This window comes from Hylobates moloch, unplaced genomic scaffold (genome assembly GCF_009828535.3).
Source record: "Hylobates moloch isolate HMO894 unplaced genomic scaffold, HMol_V3 SCAFFOLD_13, whole genome shotgun sequence".
NCBI classification, from domain to species: Eukaryota; Metazoa; Chordata; class Mammalia; order Primates; family Hylobatidae; genus Hylobates; species Hylobates moloch.
This window is the reverse complement of record NW_026652288.1, coordinates 25,420,500-25,444,214: the sequence shown is the minus strand read 5'-3', so window position 1 is coordinate 25,444,214 and position 23,715 is coordinate 25,420,500. Positions and strand designations below refer to the sequence as shown.

Sequence of the window (23,715 nt, the reverse complement as noted above, 5' to 3'; positions counted from 1 at the left end):
AAAATTAGCTGGGTGTAGTGGTGCGCGCCTGTAGACCCAGGCTCAGGTGGGAGAATCGTTTAAACCTGGGAGGCGGGGGTTGCAGTGGCCAAGATTACACCATTGCACTCCAGCCTGGGCGACGAAGCAAGACCTTGTCTCAAGAAAAAAAAAAAGAGTTCTATAAACTGATTTTTCTATATTTTTGTTATGAGCATTGAGCTATAGAAGTGATGTTTGGTACATTTAGACTGTTATTGCAGGTAGCAGTAATTCTACAAATATTTGTTCATTCCCTCCTTTTTTTTCCTCTTTTTTTTTTTTTTTTTTTTTTTAAAGACAGGGTCTCACTCTGTCCCCCAGGCTGGAGTGCAGTGGCACAATCACGGTTCACTGTAGCCTTAATCTCTTGGGCTTAGGCAGTCCTTCCACCTCAGCCTCCCAAGTAGCTGGGACTCCAGGTGCATGCCACCACACCCAGCTAATTATTGTATTTTTTGTAGAAGTGGGGTTTTGCCCTGTTGCACAGGCTGGTCTCAAACTGCTGTGCTCAAGCGACCTGCCCACCTCCCAAAGTGCTGGGATTACAGGCATGAGCCACTGTGCCTGGCCCATTCCCTCCTTCTTAAGCAGATAGAGCGTTACAACAGTTTGTGGGTCTTTCTATTTTCAACGATTACTTTTTGTCAGCTTTTACAGAAAGACTGTTTTTGATTATTGCCCAGTTTTGTCCCTATGCAGTCCATCTCAGAAGCACAGTACTGACTCTTTGAAGTCACCAAAGAAGGCTCATTGATTTTACATGTTGTACAGTATTCTAAAACATTAAGAAGAGTCACTAATGACCTTTACAGATTAGCCTAGCTTTTAGCCACTCCACATTATGGATATCTCAATGGAATTATACCCTCAGAATAGCTTAGAGACACTCGATCTCAGAATTGTAGAGCTAAACCAAGTGGGATTTAAATGGGCTTTCCAAAAACTCAGCTATAATTCTCAGCCTCTATAGAACATTGACAGCCAGCTGTCTCCTTAGGTCCTCTTAGATTTTTTGGGCCAGGGTTTGCACAGATATTGCAGAAAAGAGTTGATCACAATCCCAGGGTGGAAGAGTCTTGGGCTTCCTTCAGTTCCCTTGCAGGTAGTCTATGATGCATGCCTCCAGACAATGTGGCCTCTTTATAAGCAAAAGTAATAATAACTACTATTACTGAGCTTTCATTATGTGTTAGGCAAGCACTTTATATGGATTAACTTAATTATCATAGCAACACTATGAAGTAATTAAACCTAGTGTACAATTGAAGAAACTGAAGTAAAGAAGGCTAGTCATTTACTTAATATCACATGGACGGTAGGTATCAGAGCCAGAATTTGAATCCGGGCGCTCTGACTCCAGAACTTTCACTACTACTAATAGTGAAGATAATACATGAATACCTGCTATGTCAGGGGTTCTCCTAGGCATTGGTATCTTCCATTATCTCTATTAATGAATGCTTTCAACAACATGGGCTATTTTTCAACTGGAATATTTCTTTTTTCCCCTTTTTAGTTCTGGCCTGAGCCTTGAAGATTCTAAGAAATTGACAGCTTCTCCCAGCGATCCCAAAGTAAAGAAAACCCCAGCTGAACAACCAAAATCCATGCCTGTGTCAGAGGCCTCTCTTATCAGAATAGTTCCAGTAGTCCCCCAGTCGGAGTGTAAAGAAGAAGCATTGCAAATGTCATCACCAGGCAGAAAAGAAGAGTGTGAAAGCCAAGGTGAAGTGCAGCCGAACTTCTCCACATCTTCAGAGCCCCTGCTCTCCTCAGCTCTCAATACACATGAGCTTAGCAGCATTCTTCCCATCAAGTGCCCAAAGGATGAGGATCTCTTGGAGCAGAAGCCAGTCGCCTCTGCTGAGCAGGAATCTGAGAAGAACCATCTCACCACAGCTTCTAATTATAACAAAAGTGAAAGCCAAGAATCTTTAGTTACATCGCCAAGCAAACCCAAGAGTCCTGGGGTTGAAAAACCAATAGTGAAGTCCACAGCAGAAGCGGGTCCACAGGAGACTACTATGAAAGAACCTCTAGCAACTCTTGTTGATCAGAGCCCAGAAAGCCTCAAGAGGAAGTCTTCCCTCACCCAAGAAGAGGCCCCTGTGAGCTGGGAGAAGAGGCCACGTGTCACTGAGAATCGCCAGCACCAGCAGCCATTTCAGGTCTCACCACAGCCCTTTCTCAATAGAGGGGACAGAGTCCAGGTGCGAAAAGTACCACCTCTCAAGGTAAGAGACTGGAGAGAATTGAAAAGCAGAGATGGTCTGAACCCTATGTTTTTGGTCATACCTACTAAATCTCAAGTAAATTGTGGTAGTTCTTAATGCAGAAGCAGTTGGATATATTTGATAAGTACGTAACTATGGTCTTACACAAATAAAATGATAGACGGGCATTTAGAACTGCAGTCCTACATACAGGTCTTTACTGATGTTTGCATAAGGAAGGTACCTGGGCATCTAATGTAAACCACCCCTGTGCTCACTAGTCGAGCTCAGAGGCACCTGATCTCAGAATCTTAGACCAAATATAATTTAAATGGACTTCCAAAAACTTAGTTATAATTCTCAGCCTCTATAGAACATTGACAGCCAGCTGTCCTACTGTCTCCTCAGGACCTCTTAGATTTTTTGGGCCAGGGTTTGCGCAGATATTGCAGAGAAGAGTTGATCACAATCCCAGGGTAGAAGAGTCTTGGGCTTCCTTCATTTCCCTTACAGGTAGTCTGTAATGCATGCCTCCAGGAAATGTGGCCCCTTTATAAGCGAAAGTAATAACAATAACCACCATTATTGAGCTTAAGACAGTTATGGAAATCTTATAACCATCATGAAAATTATTGTCTGATATGACAAAATAAGAAATGTGAGACTAAGCATGAGGAGACTATTGGTGTAATCAAAGGATCCTATCTTTGTACCAAGAGCCATGGTATTTGAGTTTACTTTACCCTTTCCTTGCTACCATAACTGACTTGATGTTCTGTGAATCAGGAACTACCTTTAGCTCCCTCCTGTTAGAGGAAATATGTGTAGCTGTCTTCTGTCACTACTGGTTACTTGAGGGACACTAGTAAGATGGAATAGTCTTGGTAAGCTCTACTGCTTAGCATGTGATTAACTTCCAGTTAGCCTTGTATTGCTGCATGTCAAATCTTTCAAATTCTTCTAGGTAGTATCTTTGACTGTCTTAATATATAATGCCCTTTGAAACCCAAACACATTTTTACTTCTGATCTTAAAGGTTTATTAATACTTGGGCTTGTGCTTAATATCAGCTTGCAGTTCATTCATTTAATAAATAGTGTTTATTTTTCTTACCAAGGAATTTAAGAGGCAAGGCACTGAATATTACTCATTAGGATATAAATGGAAAAATAAGCCTAGTAAAAGTACTTTTTTCCCCCTTTTTATTTAACTTAGGTGAACCAAAATTAGTTCTGTCAGGAAGTATTCCTTGGAAAGATTCACTTACCAGAACTTGACCCATTCTCATTGTATTTTTTTTTTTTTTTTTTTTTTCAAATGGAGTCTCGTTCTGTTGTCCAGACTGGAGTGCAGTGGCACAATCTTGGCTCACTGCAATCTCCACCTCCCAGATTCAAGCGATTCTCCTGCTTCAGCGTCCTGAGTAGCTGGGATTACAGGCATGCACCACCACACCTGGCTAATTTTTGTAATTTTATTTTTTAGTAGAGATGGGGTTTCACCATGTTGGTCAGGCTGGTCCCAAACTCCTGACCTCAAGTCATCTGCCCTCCTCTGCCTCCCACAGTGCTGGGATTACAGGCGTGGGCCACCGTCTGTACTTCCTATTACTTTTTTATTCATTGCTTGTTTTTTGCCCCCCAAGATGGAGTCTTGCTCTGTCGTCCAGGCTGGAGTGCAGTGATGCAATCTTGGCTCACTGCAGCCTCCGCCTCCCGGATTCAAGGGATTCTCCTGTCTCAGCCTCCCAAGTAGCTGGGATTACAGACGTCAAGCCACGACGCCCGGCTAGTTTTCGTATGTTTACAAATAATTAAAATAAGTATTTGTAAAGGGGTTTCACCATGTTGGCCAGGCTGGTCTTGAACTCCTGACCTCAAGATCCACCCGCCTCGGCCTCCCAAAGTGCTAGGGTTATAGGTGTGAGCCACCAAGCCTGGCCAATTCATTGCTCTTTAAGATTGGTGATTTTAGCACTTAAGAATCTATGGGGGTTTTTTCTTATTTTTTTTTTCTACCATTAACATGCATTACGAGAGATTCTGATTTTTGTTATAATCACTTTTTCTATTCTTTCTTATAAAAATATTAGAAACTTTAATGTCATTCACAGCTTATCTCCAGACCTGAGAGCTGAGTAACTGTTTAGGTTTTGCTATAAATGTTGCTAAGACCCATCATTTCTATTTCCTCACCTGTAAACAGGCTGGGTTACATCATATTCTGTCTGCTTTCTGCTAGTCCAGAGGGATTACACAGAAACTTTAATCCACTGTGACCAAGTTAATATAATTTTACTTTTTTCAATTCTTTTCCTTTCTTCTCCCTCTTCATCTCCTTCAAAAAAGACTTCTCCAGAAGTGTCTTTAGTAACTCTCTTCTCTTGGACCCTATCTCAAATACTGCTTTCTTAGATAAAGCTTAATGTAATTTATAACAGAACAAAACCTTTTAAACAAAATTTAAGTAGAAAACAAAATTCACAGTGTAGTAGTAGAAAACAAAATTTGCAATGTAGTATAAATGTCATAACTTAGTTACAACTTTTATATACATACAAATGTATATAAAAATTATATATACACACATGCACATACATTCCATATACAGTCAGCCCTCTGTATCAGCAAGTTCCGCATCCTCAAGGTTAATGCAATACTTGCAACCAACCACCTATCGCAATATTTGGAAAAGAAAATTAAATACAAATTAAGAATAAGTGTAACAATTTATATAGCATTTACATTATGTTAGGTGTTATAAATAATCTAGAGATGACTTAAAATATATGGGAAGATATGTGGAGGTTATCTGCAAATACTGTGCCATTTTACATAAAGGACTTGAGCATCCTCAGATTTTTATATCCTCCGGGGTCCTAGAACCAGTCCCCCGTGGATACCAAGGGATGACTGTACACTTAAAAACAAAAGGATTGAATCTCTCTGCTCTCCCAGGGTAGGGCTTCTCAGTAAATTAAATTGTTATCAGTGCCTGGACAACTTGGAGTGGTTTTGCACTTAAAAAGAAATATGATTTATTTTGCATAATCAGGTAATAGGGCTATTTACATAAGTAACTGAAACTTATTTTTAGATATCGAAACCTTTCATTTTAACCACTTATAATGGTTGTTCTTATTTGATTTCAACATGTTATTAATGATTGTGTTATTATGATAGATACCATGTATTATGCTAGGTATAGTGTTACTCTCATGAGTATTCTTATGTAAAGTTGTTTGTCCCTATATAAATTCCCCTAAACACCTTTCTTGTATTTACTTTTTTAGTTTTATCTTTTTTTTTTTCATTTTTTTTCCCCTGCAGTTTCTTTCGTATGATATAAATAAGGGACAATAACTGCTTCTTTCTTACTGTAGGCAGCCTCTAAAATACTATGTGCTGAGTAAATATACTATCTAGGCTTGTTCGAATTGGATGTGAAATAGATTTAGCTCTTAGAGAGATTAAGTAGATTTCCTGATGTAAAATACATACTCTGTGATACCTGTTATGAAGTCCCATGGCTCTAACTTCGGAATTATAGAGAATCAATTTTTGAGGACTACTGACCTTTTGAGAAATGAGTATTGCAAATAATGAAAAATGTTTAGTGACTTTATTATTCTTAATTTAAGAACATTAAGAAAAATGGCATGCATTTTCTTAGGGTTTAGTGGGTTTTTTTTTAATTAAATGCTTTAGAACGTCTTAACAGTTATTTGCTCCTTTAAACTCAACCAGTTATTAGAAGAGTCCACATCTTGTTGCATTATTAGTAACTAATAGCTTTCAAAGTATTGTTCAGGACAGAAGGCAGATTTGTTTCAGACATGATGATTTTATGGTATGAAAATCATTGGTTTCAGCCAGGTGTGGTGGCTCACGCCTGTAATCCCAGCACTTTGGGAGGCTGAGGTAGGTGGATCACTTGAAGTCAGGAGTTCGAGACCATCCTGGCCAACATGGTGAAACCCCATCTCTACTAAAAATACAAAAAAATTAGCTGGGCCTGGTGGCAGGTGCCTGTAATCCCAGCTACTCGGGAGGCTGAGCCACAAGAATCACTTGAACCCAGGAGGCAGAGGTTGCAGTGAGCTGAGATTGTGCCACTGCACTCCAGCCTGGGTGACAGAGTGAGACTCTGTCTCAAAAAAAAAAAAAAGATGAAAATCAGTGGTTTCAATCCTGATAGACATCAGAATCTCACAAGTAGCTTTTTAGAAACTTTTTTTTTTTTGAGCTGGAGGCTCCCTCTGGAGTCACCGTGTTGGCCAGGCTTTTTCAGGCTGGGTGCAGTGGCGCATGCCTGTAATCCCAGCACTTTGGGAGGCCGAGGCAGGTGTATCACATTAGGTCAGGAGTTCAAGACTAGCCTGGCCAACATGGTGAAACCCTATCTCTACTAAAAATACAAAAGTTAGCCAGACGTGGTGGCCCACACCTGTAATCCCAGCTACTCGGGTGGCAGAGGCACAAGAATCACTTGAACCCAGGAACTGAGGTTGCAGTGAGCTGAGATCACACCACTGCACTCCAGCCTGGAAGACAGAGCAAGACCCTATCTAAAAAAAAAAAAAAAATTCCTAGGGTCTTGGGGGTTCTGATTTGTAATTTTTTGGGATAGGACCCAGAGCATATATATTTTAAAAGTTCCACAAGTAAATATAATACCAGCCAGAGATGAGAACGGCTGGCAAACATTATGTACATACTCCTTTATGTGTATGGGCATGGTGGGGCTCCTATAGATCACACATTGTCTTCCTTCCAGTGCTATCTAGAAGCCTGTGTAATTTGAGATAATCCAGCCCGTGTGTGTGTGTGTGTGTGTGTGTGTGTGTGTGTGTGTGTGTGTGTGTGTGTGTGTGTGTGTGTGTGTGTGTGTGTGTGTGTGTGTGTGTGTAGAACAGAGAAGAGCAAGTATTTCCCCCTGGACCTTGGTAGTAAAGCTAAGAACTAAAAGACAGTAGTGATATGGGTGGCTGGCTTGCTTGCTTTTCTCTTCTTTCTCAAACATAAATACACTTTTTAAAAATGCAAATACCATAGAAAGCTTTGTATCATAATAAGCACTTGGAATAGTGACCTTAGGAGGGAGTTGAGATAGGAAAAGAGGTGTGGGGATTTGGGGTGAGAGTGGAAGCAGTCGTCTTTGGCATCAGTAGAAAAAGCGGATGTAAGGACCCTAGAGACAAACTAGTGTTGCTGTCTCCAAGGTTTGGCCTCTCGGCCTTAGACTACCCATGTTTGTCACAGGTGCTGTAGTGTTCATCTGTTTTTAAAATGTGAGGGCTAATGAAGTTTTGTTATTCTTACAAATGAAAACTAAGCTCTGTTGTTTTTTTCCCCTCTACTTCTTTCAGATCCCGGTCTCCAGAATCTCCCCCATGCCGTTTCATCCATCGCAGGTCTCTCCCAGGGCTCGTTTTCCAGTCTCCATCACTAGTCCTAACAGAACAGGAGCCAGAACTCTTGCAGACATCAAAGCAAAAGCCCAACTGGTCAAAGCACAGAGGGCAGCAGCCGCCGCTGCCGCCGCAGCTGCTGCAGCCGCCTCAGTTGGAGGGACCATTCCAGGACCTGGCCCAGGGGGTGGACAAGGTCCAGGAGAGGGTGGTGAAGGGCAGACTGCTAGAGGAGGCAGTCCAGGCTCAGACAGAGTCAGTGAAACTGGAAAGGGCCCCACACTGGAACTGGCAGGAACTGGAAGCAGGGGAGGTACGAGAGAGCTTTTACCCTGTGGTCCAGAGACTCAGCCCCAGTCTGAGACCAAGACCACCCCAGGACAGGCACAGCCTCATAGTGTCTCTGGAGCACAACTACAGCAAACCCCCCCAGTGCCTCCAACACCTGCCATCAGTGGAGCATGCACAAGTGTCCCATCACCAGCCCACATAGAGAAATTGGATAATGAAAAACTGAACCCCACCAGAGCAACAGCCACAGTGGCCTCTCTCAGCCATCCACAAGGGCCCAGTAGTTGCAGACAGGAGAAAGCACCTTCTCCAACAGGTCCTGCTCTAATCTCAGGTGCCTCACCTGTTCATTTTGCAGCTGATGGCACAGTTGAGCTCAAAGCAGGTCCTAGTAAGAATATACCTAACCTTTCAGCCTCATCAAAGACAGATGCTAGTGTGCCAGTGGCTGTAACTCCCTCCCCTTTAACATCTTTATTGACCACAGCCACTTTAGAAAAGCTTCCTGTACCCCAGGTCAGTGCAACTACAGCACCTGCTGGATCAGCTCCACCCTCGAGCATTTTGCCAGCAGCTTCAGCTTCTAGCCTTAAAACCCCAGGAACTTCTTTAAACATGAATGGACCCACTTTAAGACCAACCTCTAGTATCCCTGCTAATAATCCTTTAGTGACTCAGCTGCTTCAAGGCAAAGATGTTCCCATGGAGCAAATTCTGCCTAAACCTCTCACCAAAGTTGAAATGAAAACGGTTCCACTGACTACAAAAGAGGAAAGGGGGATGGGAGTGCTCATAGGTACCAACACAACAGAAAATAGCACCAGAGAGGAAGTTAATGAGAGACAGTCCCATCCAGCTACACAGCAGCAGCTGGGCAAAACCTTGCAAAGTAAGCAGCTCCCCCAGGTTCCAAGGCCCCTTCAGCTCTTTTCAGCTAAGGAGCTGAGGGACTCCAGTGTTGACACACACCAATACCAAGAAGGACTAAGTAAAGCAACCCAAGATCAGATCCTTCAGACTCTCATTCAGAGGGTTCGGAGGCAGAATCTTCTCTCAGTTGTGCCGCCCTCGCAGTTCAACTTCGCTCACTCAGGTTTCCAGCTGGAAGACATCTCCACAAGCCAGAGGTTCATGCTGGGTTTTGCTGGCAGAAGGACATCCAAACCTGCAATGGCAGGGCACTACTTACTGAATATTTCTACCTACGGCCGGGGCTCAGAGAGCTTTAGGAGGACCCATTCTTTAAACCCTGAAGACCGTTTTTGTCTAAGCAGCCCCACTGAAGCCTTGAAAATGGGATATACAGACTGTAAAAATGCAACAGGAGAGAGTAGCAGCAGCAAAGAAGATGACACTGATGAGGAAAGTACTGGTGATGAGCAGGAATCTGTCATGGTGAAAGAGGAGCCCCAGGTTTCCCAGAGTGCTGGCAAGGGTGACACAAGTTCAGGACCCCACAGCAGGGAAACTCTGTCTACCAATGATTGCTTAGCTAGCAAGAATGTGAAGGCTGAGATACCAGTGAGTGAGCAAACCACTTTAAGTAAGGAGAATTACCTGTTCACTAGAGGCCAAACATTTGATGAAAAGACCCTAGCCAGAGATTTAATTCAGGCAGCACAGAAGCAGATGGCTCATGCAGTGAGAGGTAAGACAATCCGTAGCAGCCCCGAGCTTTTCAATTCTACTGTTCTTCCTCTGCCTGCAGACAGCCCCACCCACCAGCCCCTACTCCTTCCACCCCTGCAAACCCCGAAGTTGTATGGAAGCCCCACCCAGATAGGGCCAAGCTACAGAGGCATGATCAATGTCTCCACCTCATCTGAAATGGACCATAACTCTGCTATACCAGGTAGCCAGGTATCTAGCAATGTAGGTGATGTCATGTCATTTTCAGTGACTGTCACTACCATCCCTGCTAGCCAAGCTATGAATCCCAGCAGCCATGGCCAGACCATTCCTGTTCAGGCCTTCCCTGAAGAGAACAGCATAGAGGGCACGCCTTCGAAATGTTACTGCCGCTTAAAAGCCATGATCATGTGCAAAGGCTGTGGCGCTTTCTGCCATGATGATTGCATTGGCCCCTCCAAACTGTGTGTCTCCTGCCTTGTCGTTCGGTAATGAGACTAGAAAGAGATACACTGTAAAGGAGGGGGAAGGGAAGGGTTGACCAGTTGGGTTTTTTGTGTCCTTTTGGAATCACAGAAATAAACAAGTAGGTTTCAGTTGTCTTCAGAGACAAATGTTACTTAATCAGGAATACAAAGTACAGATTTTTTACATTTTAGAGGAAGAGCACCTTGTATAGTAAGTCTAAGTCAAGCAAGACTTTGTGAATTTGTGACAAGTTTGCACTTACAAAATCATGTAAATATGTCACATTTTGTTTAACATTATTTTTCCAAGTGTTTAGGTAATAATGTATTACTTTGAATTCAGATTTATGTTCTACTACTTGTGACTGAGAAAAGTTTAATGCCAGCATGGTAAAAGGAAGCTGTCTCCCTTCTGACATTTCCTAGGAAGCTAGGAAAAGGAAAGTGAAGGAATGGTCTAAAGAAATGACCATTCACACTGATTTTGTCTGGACAGTCTGGCCGCAGGTTATTCATAGATTATTCAGCCTTTGCAGGACTTGGATTCAGGGTTTTACTCAGTCCCTTTACCTTAGGTGGAATCTTATTAAATTGAAATTTTTGGTAAGGAATTCATTTCACAGGTAGTGTTTCAGACTCTGAAAGCCCTGACTTGGTTCTTGGCTTCTACTGTACTAGTTACTAGTACTGTTGCCAAGCAATCTGCTTGGAATTTGTGGATCCCTGCTGTTCCCTAATCCCACCCCCTGCCCTGAGACGGTGAATGTAGTCCGTGAAAGGAGTGCCTCTCTGGGACCCCCTGTGTTGTTACAGGCTGTGCAGTGCAACAATTCCAGCAAAAATACCTTATCCCCACACTTAGTCATTCGTGGTAACTAACAATTTTGAAATACTCATATAAAATGAACAGGAAACTGTTAGTGATTGGGTGATTTGAGCTACATCTTGCTGAGCAAGGGGAGTGAAACCACAGAAACTGTTAAATTGAACGTAAGGAACTTTGGAAAACAATTTTGACACTAGAACAAGGTCGCCTCTCTTTTCCTCTTCTCTCCCAACCTGTTAACCTAGTGCTAGATAGTCAGCTGTTGTTGCAGGTAGAAAAGCTCACCAATGCCACATTTGTTCCTTCTGTTCAACCTCTTTTGACCTCCCAGGCATCTGAACAGGATGACATCATCTTATATCTTACTATACACATACGAGTATGTGCACACACATACACAATACAAGACACTTTTCCTGTTTTAGAAAATATAGCCCTTGTTTGGATTACTGTTGTCTGAGCACTAGAAATTTCTAATGGAAAGGGGCCTCAGTGAATGGCTAAGGGAACATCGGGAAAGGAAGGAAAATGAGCCCTAAAGGTTTTTTGGTTGCTTGTTTTTGTTTCTTTTTCTTTCTTGTTTCCTTTTTTGTTTTTAAATCCTTCTGTAGTGACTGAAGAATTTGTGAGTACATAATATTTAGGTCATGGTTAAGGAACATTAAAATCTGCAGTTTAACAGAATTTTGTATTAAATGGGGGAGTGTCAATTTGCATCATTTGCATATTGATTTCAAGTCTCCTAATTTGGAATATGTAAAGTACAAATGTTAATGCAACATAGTACAGTTGTATTTGTCCTTCATATTCAGGATGTGATGTTTACAAAATGCAGAACAGTTTAAACTTGTTAAGTCACATTCCAGATTAGGAGAAAATGGGCAATAATGATCTCTGTTTTGCCCCCATTCTACTACCCACCACTGCCCACCCCACCCCCACATCACACACTCTTTGATGCTTTCCCACAGCCCCTGCTCCGCTCCATAAGAAACGCGCTTCACTGTTTTTCACTTTTCACTTCTGGCTTTTTTGTGGCCCAAGGCCAATATAGGATTAATATCTGTGTTCCAGCTTCAGCCAGAACAATATGTCTGTCCATCTTTCCCCCTTTCTTCCAGCACACACACAGCTAAGAGATAAGAAGGCTACAAGGATTGGGGATAAGGAGTATATTTTCAAGCCAAGAACCAGTAGAAAACAGAAATAATGGTGCTCCCAAACATTCAATACGTTGGGCAATCCAAGAAGGGTTTAAAGAGACCTGTTGCTGAATAGAACTCTCCCTGCCCTACCCCTTCACTCCACCTTAGTGCCAGGGCCGAGGGCTGGTCTGCGTGCTGGAAGAGGTTGAGAGTTTTGGAATTGACTCCATGCTAAATGTCAGTTACCAATTTGGATTGATGAAAGTGATTTTTCTGCTTTACCCTTTTCCTGTCAGAAAGGTTTTCCTCTGTGCTTCCCTTAACTTAAGGATGAACAGACTATAACTAGGAAAGGAGGAAAGGTATCAGAGATTTTTAAGTCCGTTTAGAGAGCAAACCATATTGTGCCTCTTCATCTTGACCCAGGCTCTTATAGATAGGTCCTAAACATTGCTGATTATCTTAACAAATAATACTCAGCTAAATATTTGCATTTAGGAATACTCCTAAAACAGATATTGCCAACTAGATACACTGCCTCAATCTTGACCAGACGAGAGAACAGTTAAATTATCTTAGTTGGGTAGTAACTTGAATACCAGTCTATTTATCAGTTTGTTTCAACACAGAGGTTTCAAGTAGAAAGCCATTCATCTTAAAAGCTGAACAGAAAAATTAAAAAAAAAAAACACATTAAAATCTGGCCTTTTAGAAAATGAGCAGTAGAAATAAAACCTTTATTAGTATGGTACTCCAGCAGCACCTTTAAAGCAATCTTTACCTTAGTTTTTTGAGTTGTTTTACCTTTCAGCCCAATCTGAAAAGTTTTAATAAATGCTGAGCTTATTCTTAGGGTATGACCTGGCATTATTTCCAGTGACTAGTCAGGCATTATGCCTGATGCATATGCCTCCCGTGCACCCTTATCCAGCCTTCAGATGTCCTGTACTGCAGGTCACCCCAGGAGATAGCATCAATAATATAGCCTCAGTCTTGTTTATGAAGATTCTAAGTTGTCTGGTAAAGAAGTCTCCCTGAATCTTAAATAATTTTGGAGAATTAGAATTCTCCATCCTATTAAACAGAAAGTAAAGCCAAATAGCCTGGAGTTGTTTGTCCTACTTCTGTTCCATAACCCCTATGCTCAAGATACTGAAGCTATCTGTGGTATTTCTTGTAACATTTCTAAGAATAAGAGCTGGCAAATGGGAAACTTGGGGTGGAGAGAGTATACTTATTGGGCTGTGAAAGCATACAGATGTACATGTTTTAGAGCTTATCTCAGATTTAAATAGCCAAAGGAAGACCTCATTGCCTTCCAGGTGAAGGTGCAAAGTCATACATATTAATGACCTGACAGTTAACATTCTGTTGCTTATTATTGCCTTTCTCCACCTTAGAGAGCCATAAATAACTCTCTGGTGAAGTGATTTGCTATAATCGGGGTGAGGAGTGGGGAGACTTGTCTGGTCATTACACTGCTATTTATTTCTAGAATTCACTATCAGTGAGCAGTGCCAGAGTGTTTTCTCTGACCTAGAGGTTTCACATCATAGCAAGGAGGGAAAAGTCTCCCCATCTCATTACAACAGTGTGCTAAGTAACTTGGCCAAGGGTAGTTTTCAGCTCAATTTATAGAATAGTCCAAAGAGACTTTGAGAAACATGGTGATAGGCAGGGGCCTTTCCTACCATGTTTCAATACCTACAAACCTATTGAAAGAGAACAGTAGGTAAAACATTTCCTAAAGTTGAAGCAATAGCTTCGTAGATTCTTGGTTACTTTATTTTTTTTAATGCTTTACATTTGATACAACTATTGAAGATCAATTTTAAAAATAGCTTTCCAGTAATATATTTTAAGTAATATATATTTTAATATCTGTAAAAAGTGACAGTGGAAGACTTTGAATTTCTCATATATGGTATGTTTGATGTAGGACCTCACTGTTAAGGCACAAATTATTTCAAAGGAAGTTACTCTAAAGACACTCAGATTATTTCAGAAAAATGCAATAAGGGGAATAGTTTTGGGGTTTATTTTTTATTTTAAAAGAAAATTGACTTATTTACCACAAGCTATTTTTTTCCCTTCTGGCTATAAGGTTTGTACAGACTGGTTTGGTAAATGCTAAACTTTTGTGTCTTTTGCCTTTTTAAAGGAATTGTTAACATTGGAATTGAGGGTATGTACAGAGAAGTTGGTGTCAACACCATTTAAAAAGTCATATTTTTTCACAAATATAGAAAATCATTTTACATAAGAATTTTAAGTATTTGCAATAAATATATGTATATAGATTGTATGTATTCCTATATTCTTATTTTTCATTTTATTATTAAGTAAAAGATCATTAAAAGTGAAAATAAAAACCTTGGAGTTTTTTGGTGAATCTTGAGGTTTGACGTACATCTGAGAGTGGCATGGGTAAGGGTCCTCAGTTACTGCCTTATACTACTATGGGATGGTTACCACAGATTGTATGGAAGAGAGTAAAATGAGGAACTTGGTGATAAATCAGGGTAGTGTATTTCTTTTGGAATTTAAGTAAAACTGATTAAATTTTCCTTATCTGTCTGTCTCCATGTTTTCTCCCTTAATCTGTTTTGTCTCCTAACCCCCTAACATTACTGGAAAAATGAAGAAATGCGGTGCAGCTTAATTAATGTGCCCATTGTTTGCTCCTAAATCAAAGAATGGTAAGGAAATATCTCGGGGGAAAAAATAGTTTTCCTTTCTCCACAGTGGTTGACATTTACTGCCACCACTTTCCAGGCCTTAGGGGACTGTGAAGAAATAGTTTCTTGAAGATGATAGAAAAAAATTTTTTTTCTGTTTCCCAGTTCTGTCAGAAGTGAGTTTCATAGCCAGTCATGTCCTTCCTGCTTGTCTAATCTGGAGAGGTCAAAGAGCAAGGAGAATAGTGTGAAGAGGAACACCTGTGCCTTGATTAGGTTCTATTTCAGCATTTGACACTTGAATTTTGAACTCCCCTGGGTCAGGAAGGGTAGCTATGGAAATGAGGTCTGAGCCAGTTGGTAGGAAAGGTTGTCTATATGCCCATACCGAGATTGCTGTCTAATCCACGAGAACTCTTTTTGTGGCTGCAAAGTAAATACTTGATTTTAGGATATGATAGCAAACTGGTGCCTACATCGTCTTTATAAAGAAAAATATATAGCCCATTTTTTAACAAGTGAATAATATATCGAATCATTGATGACCTAAAAGAAAAATTGTTAAGGTCAGATTTTTGACAATGTATCTTGATGACCCATAAAACTGACTTTTTATTGTAGTTCACTAGTTCCCATAATTGCCCAGCTGTGGTTATTTTCACTGAAAAGAAAAAATATATTTTGGAAGTTAATGTAAGGATACACTGGCTTTTTTTTTTCTTTACATTGGCTTTTTAAAAGACAGTTTTTATTTTTCAAATACTGGAATGTCAAATATCTGGGTTATCCCAAGATGTTGGAGATAATTCAGCCTTCCAAGAGAACAGCAGTCTAGATCTTAGCTGAAAATGTGCTATTTCTTTTTGGAGACGGAGTCTCGCTCTGTTGCCCAGGCTGGAGTGCAGTGGCGCAATCTCGGCTCACTGCAAGCTCCGCCTCCCGGGTTCACGCCATTCTCCTGCCTCAGCCTCTCTGAGCAGCTGGGACTACAGGCGCCCGCCACCACGCCCGGCTAATTTTTTTTGTGTGTGTTTTTAGTAGAGACGGGGTTTCACCGTGGTCTCGACCTCCTGACCTCGTGATCCGCCCGCCTCGGCCTCCCAAAGTGCTGGGATTACAAGCGTGAGCCACCGCGCCCGGCCGAAAATGTGCTATTTCTAAAGGAAACTTCTTAAGTCTCAGGGGACATCAGCATCTTCATAATTTCCATATATAATAAGAATGAAGGTAAAATATTTAAATGTGTACAAACTAATCCATAATGACCGTTTACAAAGATTGACTCCCCATTTCTGGTACATATTTATCATTATTTAGATGGGTCTCCTATCTCGTGGGAAGATAAATTTATATTCAGGTGATGACATGGTGCCTGCAAGTAGAGTTGGTCTGCAGCTGAGGGAGAAAGAGCAACATACCAGAAGACAAGACAGCTTCAACCTGGACCCCCAGCTATCCTTTATTTACTTCACAGAGTCAGAAACCCGTGTTCCTTGCTTCTGAGACTGACCTCAGCTGGTCTTTAGAAGTCTTAACTTTTTATGTACAAATCATGTTATTTACTAATTCAAGTATTTATAGAGCACCTACTGTGCACTAAGCACTAAAGTGCTGGTTATGCAAAGGTAAACAAAAATAGTCATGTAAGTTGCAGAAAGGTTTTCCTAAAGTAGTGACTATACAGCATGTTTCTAGTTCTAGGCTCAAGGAGTAATACTACCTTTTTCCCAAAATGTGTTGAAAATTTAAATGAGTTACGAAATGGAAGTGTTTGAGACACTGGACACAGTAGTGGCAAATACATGAAGAAAGAAGGTCCCTAGATGAAAAAAGTGTGGAAATGAGGAGCCATATTAATAAAATGCACCTTTTTTGAGAACTGTTGTTGGAATAGCTAAAGTTGTCTGTAGAAATTTCAAGAAATCTCTAACATCTAAATTAGAAGCAGACCAACAGCAATCTCTGTCAGTAGTTAATTTAGGTCAGTAAGTTAGCGTTTTGTTAAACTAACCCTTTCAAATACAGTTGAGTAAATAATGCAGCTTTCCTGTCACTGTTCAAACCTAAAGAAGCTAAAGGGAATTTTTCTTAAAACATGATTTCCATCTTATAGATGATAAGTAACTGTATCTCTTCATTTGGAATTGTTGCATCCCAGTTTTTCTCCATAATGGATAAAATTACTTTCGTGTCCTTTTCTATTCTAACGTAGAAGTGGCTGCTCCTTTTTTTTCTTAAGTCACAACTTGAATTAAAAAGGGCTTCAGCAGGACTCCAGCGCTTTTCAAAGAAGAATTTGGTGTATTCCACTATGTAATGTAGTCTCAACTCTGTCCAGGAACCAGGAGGATGAGTGTCCTCAGTTTTCCTAATACTTGGGAACCTTTAACAATAGATTGGGTTGTTTTTGTTTTTGTTTTTCATAGAGACTGTATAGACTCTGTACTTCCATGTAACTTTCTGCCTTAACCTAAAAGGGGATTCCCTGGAAGGAGATCTTGTAACAGGAAGGAAAAGCGAAACCAGGAAAAGAGCCAGAAATGATCAACTTGGAGATGGGCTGTGGCTAAATAGTGGGTTTTCCTGAAGAGTAACTTCAACCTCGCTTTTCGTGCTTCTTCAAACCCGAAAGAACCTAAAGGGAATTTTTAAGAATCCTGATTTTCTTCTTAATTGTAAAACCTAGAGGATGCCTTAGGGAGAAGAAAGATAACCTGGAATTTGGTTTTAAATGGATTTAAGTAAACTTTGAATTAAGTAGCTTCTTCCATTTTTGAAAGATTTCTTTTTAAGATTTTAGATTCACTTAATGTAATGTTGAATTGCCATGAGTGTAACCTGGAGTTTGATTTGAGACATTCTGTGGGATAAGGAATAGTTTTCTATTGAACTATGGTGGCTTTTGCCACTAATCAGGATTTAGGGCTGTGCACCTCCATCTGTTAAGTGAAATGGAACTTGGCTTCCTAAACACTATATTAGACCAACTTGAGTCAATACTTTTGTTAAGTTTAATCAGGGATTCTCAAAATATTTAAATATTTAAGATTCAAATTAGCCCAATAGAAAGCAGTGCATTAAATGTTACCAAAATATCTGAAGATACTTTAGAACTATTTTACACAAAGCTTATGTCTTTCCTATGGAAAGTATCGTACATAAAATTTTACATTCTTTTAAAAAACAGAATCTAATATCTTCAGATACCTAGAGCTTGGAAATTACAATAGAGTTGGGCTTTGACCCTAAGTCAGTAGTTCTTTTCATTTTAGATTTTCAGGCGAGTTTCAGTAGTTTGGAGACTTCTTTAGTAGTGACCCCAGCTTAACCTACATATAATCACTTTGCACACATTTTAAGTTAATCAGATGCTTCCGGAGTCTTGGATTTGATTACCCTTTTGTTAGATAAGGAGACAGATTCTAGGTTGGGACAAACATCTTAATTTATTCTCTAATAATAAAGTACTGATTAAAGAGCAAGTTTGTTCTCAGAGAATTCACAAAATTTCTAGAATCCATGAAAGATCTAGAGAACATAACAGATGAAACTCTAGAAATTTGAAAAAAAAAGAAAAAACCTAGCTGTCTAAGTGCTTTGACCTATTTTTTTTTAAAAAAAAAAAACCTGTCTTCTATGACTGCATCGCACCCTTCACCAGCACTAAGAGAAGTCGGAATGGAAGAAATGACCCTATGTAATTCTTATTCACTTAAAATCTTTGTGCGCATAGGCCTTAGCACTTTGACAAATAAACTCTGCCTTTTAGCTCCTCACTATTGTCTTTTTTCCTCTCACTTTTAGGCTGTTCTTTCATTGGTCGTATAAAAACTACCTTCTTCGAAGTTGAATGTATGTTTCTGCACATAGACAAACCGTATTTTACTGACTCATTCTATGTTGAATAAAGGCATACGGTTTTACTCTAGCGACTGTGCCTTTTCTTTTCCAAAGAAAGCAGACACCATGTGGAATGGCTTACCTGCTTGTTATCTAGTCCTCTGTGCACAGCTGTCCCTGGGTCCTAACTAAAGTTGGTATTAGAGAGAGTGCTAATCTTGTCAGAAAACAAAGGGGGTTTAAAAATTCAACATGAACCAGACAGTGTGTATCTTTCAGAAATGAAAAGGAAACCCATACTACAAAGCTGCAGTAATCACAAAGGTGTGGTCCTGGCATAAAGACAGACATAAACCAATGGAATACAATAACCCAGAAATAACTGCTCACATACATGGCCAAGTGATTTTCAACATGAGCGCCAAGCTCAGTCAATGGGAAAGGGGCAGTCTTCAACAAGTGGTGTTGGGAAAATGTGTTATCCACATGCAAAAGAATGAAGTTGGACCCTTACACAATATACAAAAATTAACTCGGGGAAAATTATAAAAGTCTTAGAAGAAAACAGAGTTTCACAATTGGATTTGACAATGATTTCTTGAATGTTATGCCAAAAGCATGGACAGCAAAAGAAAAATAGATAAACGGTTTTTAAATTGTGCTTCAAAGGACATTATCAACAGTGAAAAAGCAACCCACAGAATGGGAGGATATATATATTTGCAAGTCATTTATCTGATAATGTTGAAAATATATAAAGAACTCAACAAAAAATGGGCAAAAGACTGGAATTGCACAAAGGGCCTTGTGCATTGCTGGTGAAAATGTTAAATACAGCCATTTTGGATAACAGTATGGTGGTTAAACCATACTCAAAAAATTATGCGATCCAGCAATTCCATTTCTAGGTATACACCTCAAAGAAGTGGAAGCAGGGACCTGAACACATTTGTATGTCAATGTTTTTAGCATTGTTCACAGTCATAAGGTAGAAGCAACTCAAATGTTCATTGACAGATGAATGGATAAACAAAATGTGTGTGTGTATATACACAATGGAATATTAGCCTTATAAAAAAATGCTGTCATGCTACAACATGGATAAGCCTCGAAGGCATGCTAAGTGAAATAGACAAAAGGACAAACATTGTATGATTCCATTTATATCAGGTATCTAGCCAAATTCTTGGAGACACTAGAATGCGATTATCAGGGGCTGGGGAGGCAGGAAGGATTGGGGAGTTAATGTTTAATGAGTGCAGAATTTCCATTGAGAAAGATGAAAAAGTTCTGGAGACGGACAGTGGTGATGGATGCACAACATTGTGAATGTACTTAATGCCGCAGACCTGTATGCTTTAAAAATTGTTAATAAGTTTTAGGTGTATTTTACCACTTTTTTTTTTTTTTTAAAGAAAACCAAGTGGATAGAGAAAACATTTTCTTCTCTGAACAATCTGAAAAGGCTAAATTAAAAGCAGTTTGTTTAAGGAAATAAAGAACCAGCAGAGTTAAGAAAAAGTCTAGAGAAACGTAGTGATGTAAAAACCAGCCATGTGTCTTCGAAGGAACAAGGCTCTTAGAGACCATTTTGCAGTGACTTGGAAAAGTGTCATTGGACCTAAGAAGCTGCAGCTGAAAATGGAACCAACTAGAACATCCAGTACAACCAGGAACCCAGAATGTGGGATCTGACCCACAAGGTGGGGGGATTGTGTGAGACCAGGAGTTCAAGACTAGCCTAGGCAACATAGACCTCATCTCTACAAAAATGAAAAATCATCCAGGCGTGGTGGTGCACACCTATAGTCCCAGCTATCTGGGGCGCTAAGGCAGGAAGATCTTTTCAGCCTAGGAATTCAAGGATACAGTGAGCTATCACTGAGCCACTGTACTCCAGCCTGGGTGACACAGCAAGACCTTGTCTCCAATAAAAAAGCCCACTAGCCCACACAAAAGTTATAAAGACATCTAACCCCCTTTGTTTTCCTAAGTGTTCTGTGGTTTAATTTTTAACAGCTAAAAGTGCAATTGATATTGGCCTGGGCACGTTGGCTCACACCTATAATCTCAGCACCTTGGGAGGCTGAGGCGGGTGGATTACTTGAGGTCAGGAGTTTGAGACCAGCCTGGCCAACATGGTGAAACCCTGTCTCTACTAAAAGTACAAAAAAATTAGCCAGGTGTGGTGGTGGGTGCTGTGATCCCAGCTACTTGGGAGGCTGAGGCAGGAGGATCACTTGAACCTGGGAGGTGGAGGTTGCAGTGCGCTGAGATCACGCCATTGCACTCCAGCTTGGGTGACGAGAGCAAAACTCCATTTCAAAAAAGTATAATTGATTTTGAACAAACTGTACGTAAAGTGTACAATATGATAAATATTGCCATGTTTCACCACCACAATCATGATAACATATCCACCACCTGCCAAAGTGTCCTGTTTCTCCTGACCCTCCCTCACACCATCGCAGGCAGCCATTGATCTCTCTGTCACTATAAGTTTGCATTTTCTAAAATTTTATATAAATAGAATCCTACAGTATGTGCTCTTTTATTGGTTGGAGGGGCTGGCTTCTTTCACTCAGATCAATTACTGTGACATTCATCTGTGTTGTCACATGTATGAATGGTTCATTCCTTTGTGTTGCTGAGTAATAGTGTATGGATATACCACAGTTCATCTGTTGATGGACACGAGTTATTTCTAGTCTTTCGTCATTACAAATAAAGCTGCTTTGCACAAGGTTTCGTATGGACATATGCTTTCATATCTCTTGGTGAAATACCTAAGAGTAGAATGGCTGGATAATATGGTAGGTATATGCTTAACTTTTTAGGAAACAGCTAAACTATTTTCCAAAGTTGTACTATTTTACATTCCCACAAACGGTATGGGAGATCCAGTCCTTCCATTTCCTCGTCAACATGGGGGTCAGTGTTTTAGCCACTTTAACGGGAGTGTGGTGGTATCTCCTTGGTGACTCACGTTGCTGAACATCTTTTCACGTGCTTATTTGCTATCCATATATCTTCTTTCACGAAGTGTTCAATGGTAAGAGAGATAGATCAAAGTTCTTTGCATGTTAATATCCAATTGTTCTATCACATTTTAAAAGACTAACATTTTTCCACTGAATGACTTCCACATCTCTGTTGAAAATCAGTTTTGTATATATGTGTGTGTCTATTTTTGGACTCTTCTGGTCCACTGATATATTTGTATATCGCTGTTGTTGTTTTGAGACGGAGTCTCCCTCTGTAACCCAGGCTGGAGTGCAGTGGCGCGATCTCAGCTCACTGCAACCTCCACCTCCCAGGTCCCGGTTCAAGCAATTCTCCTGCCTCAGCCTCCCAAATAATGGATTACAGGCACGCGCCACCATGCCTGGCTAATTTTTGTATTTTTAGTAGAGACGGGGTTTCCCCATGTTGGCCAGGCTAGTCTTGAATTCCTGAACTCGTGATCCGCCCACCTCGGCCTCCCAAAGTGCTGGGATTACAGATGTGAGCCACCTCACCGTCCGTATTTGTATATCTTTGAACCATCACCACATTGTCTTAATTACCGTAGCTTTATAAATAAATCTTAAAATTAGGTAGCGTTAGTCCTCCAACTTTGTTCTTCATTTACAAAATTGGTTAGGCTATGTTAAGTCTTTGCAGCTTATCAGTCGCTACAAAAATGTAATTTTGATTGGGATTATTTTTACACAGTACATCAATTGGGGACAATTGAGATCTGAGCAATATTGTTCAATCCATCCGTCTTTCTATTTGTATATGCTTTAATTTATCTAAGCAATGTCATAGGTTTCAGTGAATAGGTCTTACACATCTTTTGTGAGATTTAACCCTACATTTTAATATTTTAAATGATACTATAAAATTTTTTAAATTTCAATTTTAAAATTTAACGCTTATTTTCTGAATGTTAATTGTTATAAACAATCGATTTATATTCTTGTACTTATTTTGTATCCTACTACCTCGCTAAACTCACATATTGGATTTACTGGCTTCTTTGAACATTCCATTGGATTTTCTACACAGATAATAGTGTCATCTCCAAAGACAGTTTTATTCTGGATAACTTTTCTCCTTCTGCCTTACTGCTCTGGCTATAACCTCCAGTACTATGTTGAAAAGATGTGGAGAGAGTGGGCATCCTTGTTCTGATCTTATGGAGAAAGCATTTAGTATTTCATGTTAAGTATGATGTTAGCTGTAGGTTTTTCCTAGATGCCCTTTATCAGGCTGAGGAAGTTTTTGTTCTATTATGTGTTAAGTTTTTTACTGTTTTTTTTAATCTGGAAGGGATGTTGGATTTTGTCAACTGCTTTTTCTGCATCTATTGATACGATATGGTTTACTTTTTCAGTCTGCTACTATGATGAATTACATGGATTGACTTCAGGATATTAAACCAGCTTTGGATTCACTGATTTTCTGTACTGGTTTTCTGTTTTCTATTCCACTGATTTTCACTCTGATACTCATTGTGTTTCATTTATTTTGCTTACTTTAGGTTTAATTCTTCTTTGTCCAGTGTTTAATTTGGAAGCTGATGTTATTAATTTGAGGCCGTCCTTCTTTTCTAATATAGGTGCTTAGTACTATAAATTTTCCCCCAAGTACTGCTTTCACAGCATCTCACCAATTCTCAGATGCTGTTGCTTCATTTCTTTTCAGTTCAAAATATGTGGTAAGTTCCATTTTAAAATGGTTTATTAGAATAAACATTTTTTTAAAATCTGCTAAGTCTCTTTTATTTTTATTTATTTATTTATTTATTTATTTATTTATTTATTTATTTATTTGAGACGGAGTCTCACTCTGTTGTCCAGGCTGGAGTGCAGTGGCACGATCTCAGCTCACTGCAAGCTCCGCCTCCCAGTTTCACGCCATTCTCCTGCCTCAGCCTCCCGAGTAGCTGGGAATACAGGCGCCCGCCACCACACCCGGCTAATTTTTTGTATTTTTAGTAGAGACAGGGTTTCACCGTGTTAGCCAGGATGGTCTTGATCTTCTGACCTTGTGATCCGCCCGCCTCGGCCTCCCAAAGTGCTGGGATTACAAGCATGAGCCACCGCACCCAGCCAAAATGTGCTAAATCTCAACACCACTTCCTGTCATTTCTGTATGTATGACAAAATGGGGAGTTCATACATAAAACACTCTTACTGCATATTAAGGTA

The 23,715-nt window shown here is 40.1% G+C and overlaps 1 protein-coding gene across 3 annotated transcripts in view; it reads left to right on the top strand.

Annotated features, from left to right (window-relative positions):
* Window positions 1-23,194, top strand: part of ASXL2 (ASXL transcriptional regulator 2) — a 151,905-nt gene extending 128,711 nt beyond the window's left edge. For all 3 annotated transcript variants that reach the window (XM_032172451.2, XM_058427096.1, XM_058427097.1), the window contains 2 exons: window positions 1,538-2,255; window positions 7,603-23,194. In XM_032172451.2, the coding sequence (XP_032028342.1) occupies window positions 1,538-2,255; window positions 7,603-10,056 (3,172 nt within the window). In that variant the 3' untranslated portion in view covers window positions 10,057-23,194. The remainder of the gene's footprint in view (window positions 1-1,537; window positions 2,256-7,602) is intronic.
* Window positions 23,195-23,715: the final 521 nt, after the last annotated feature.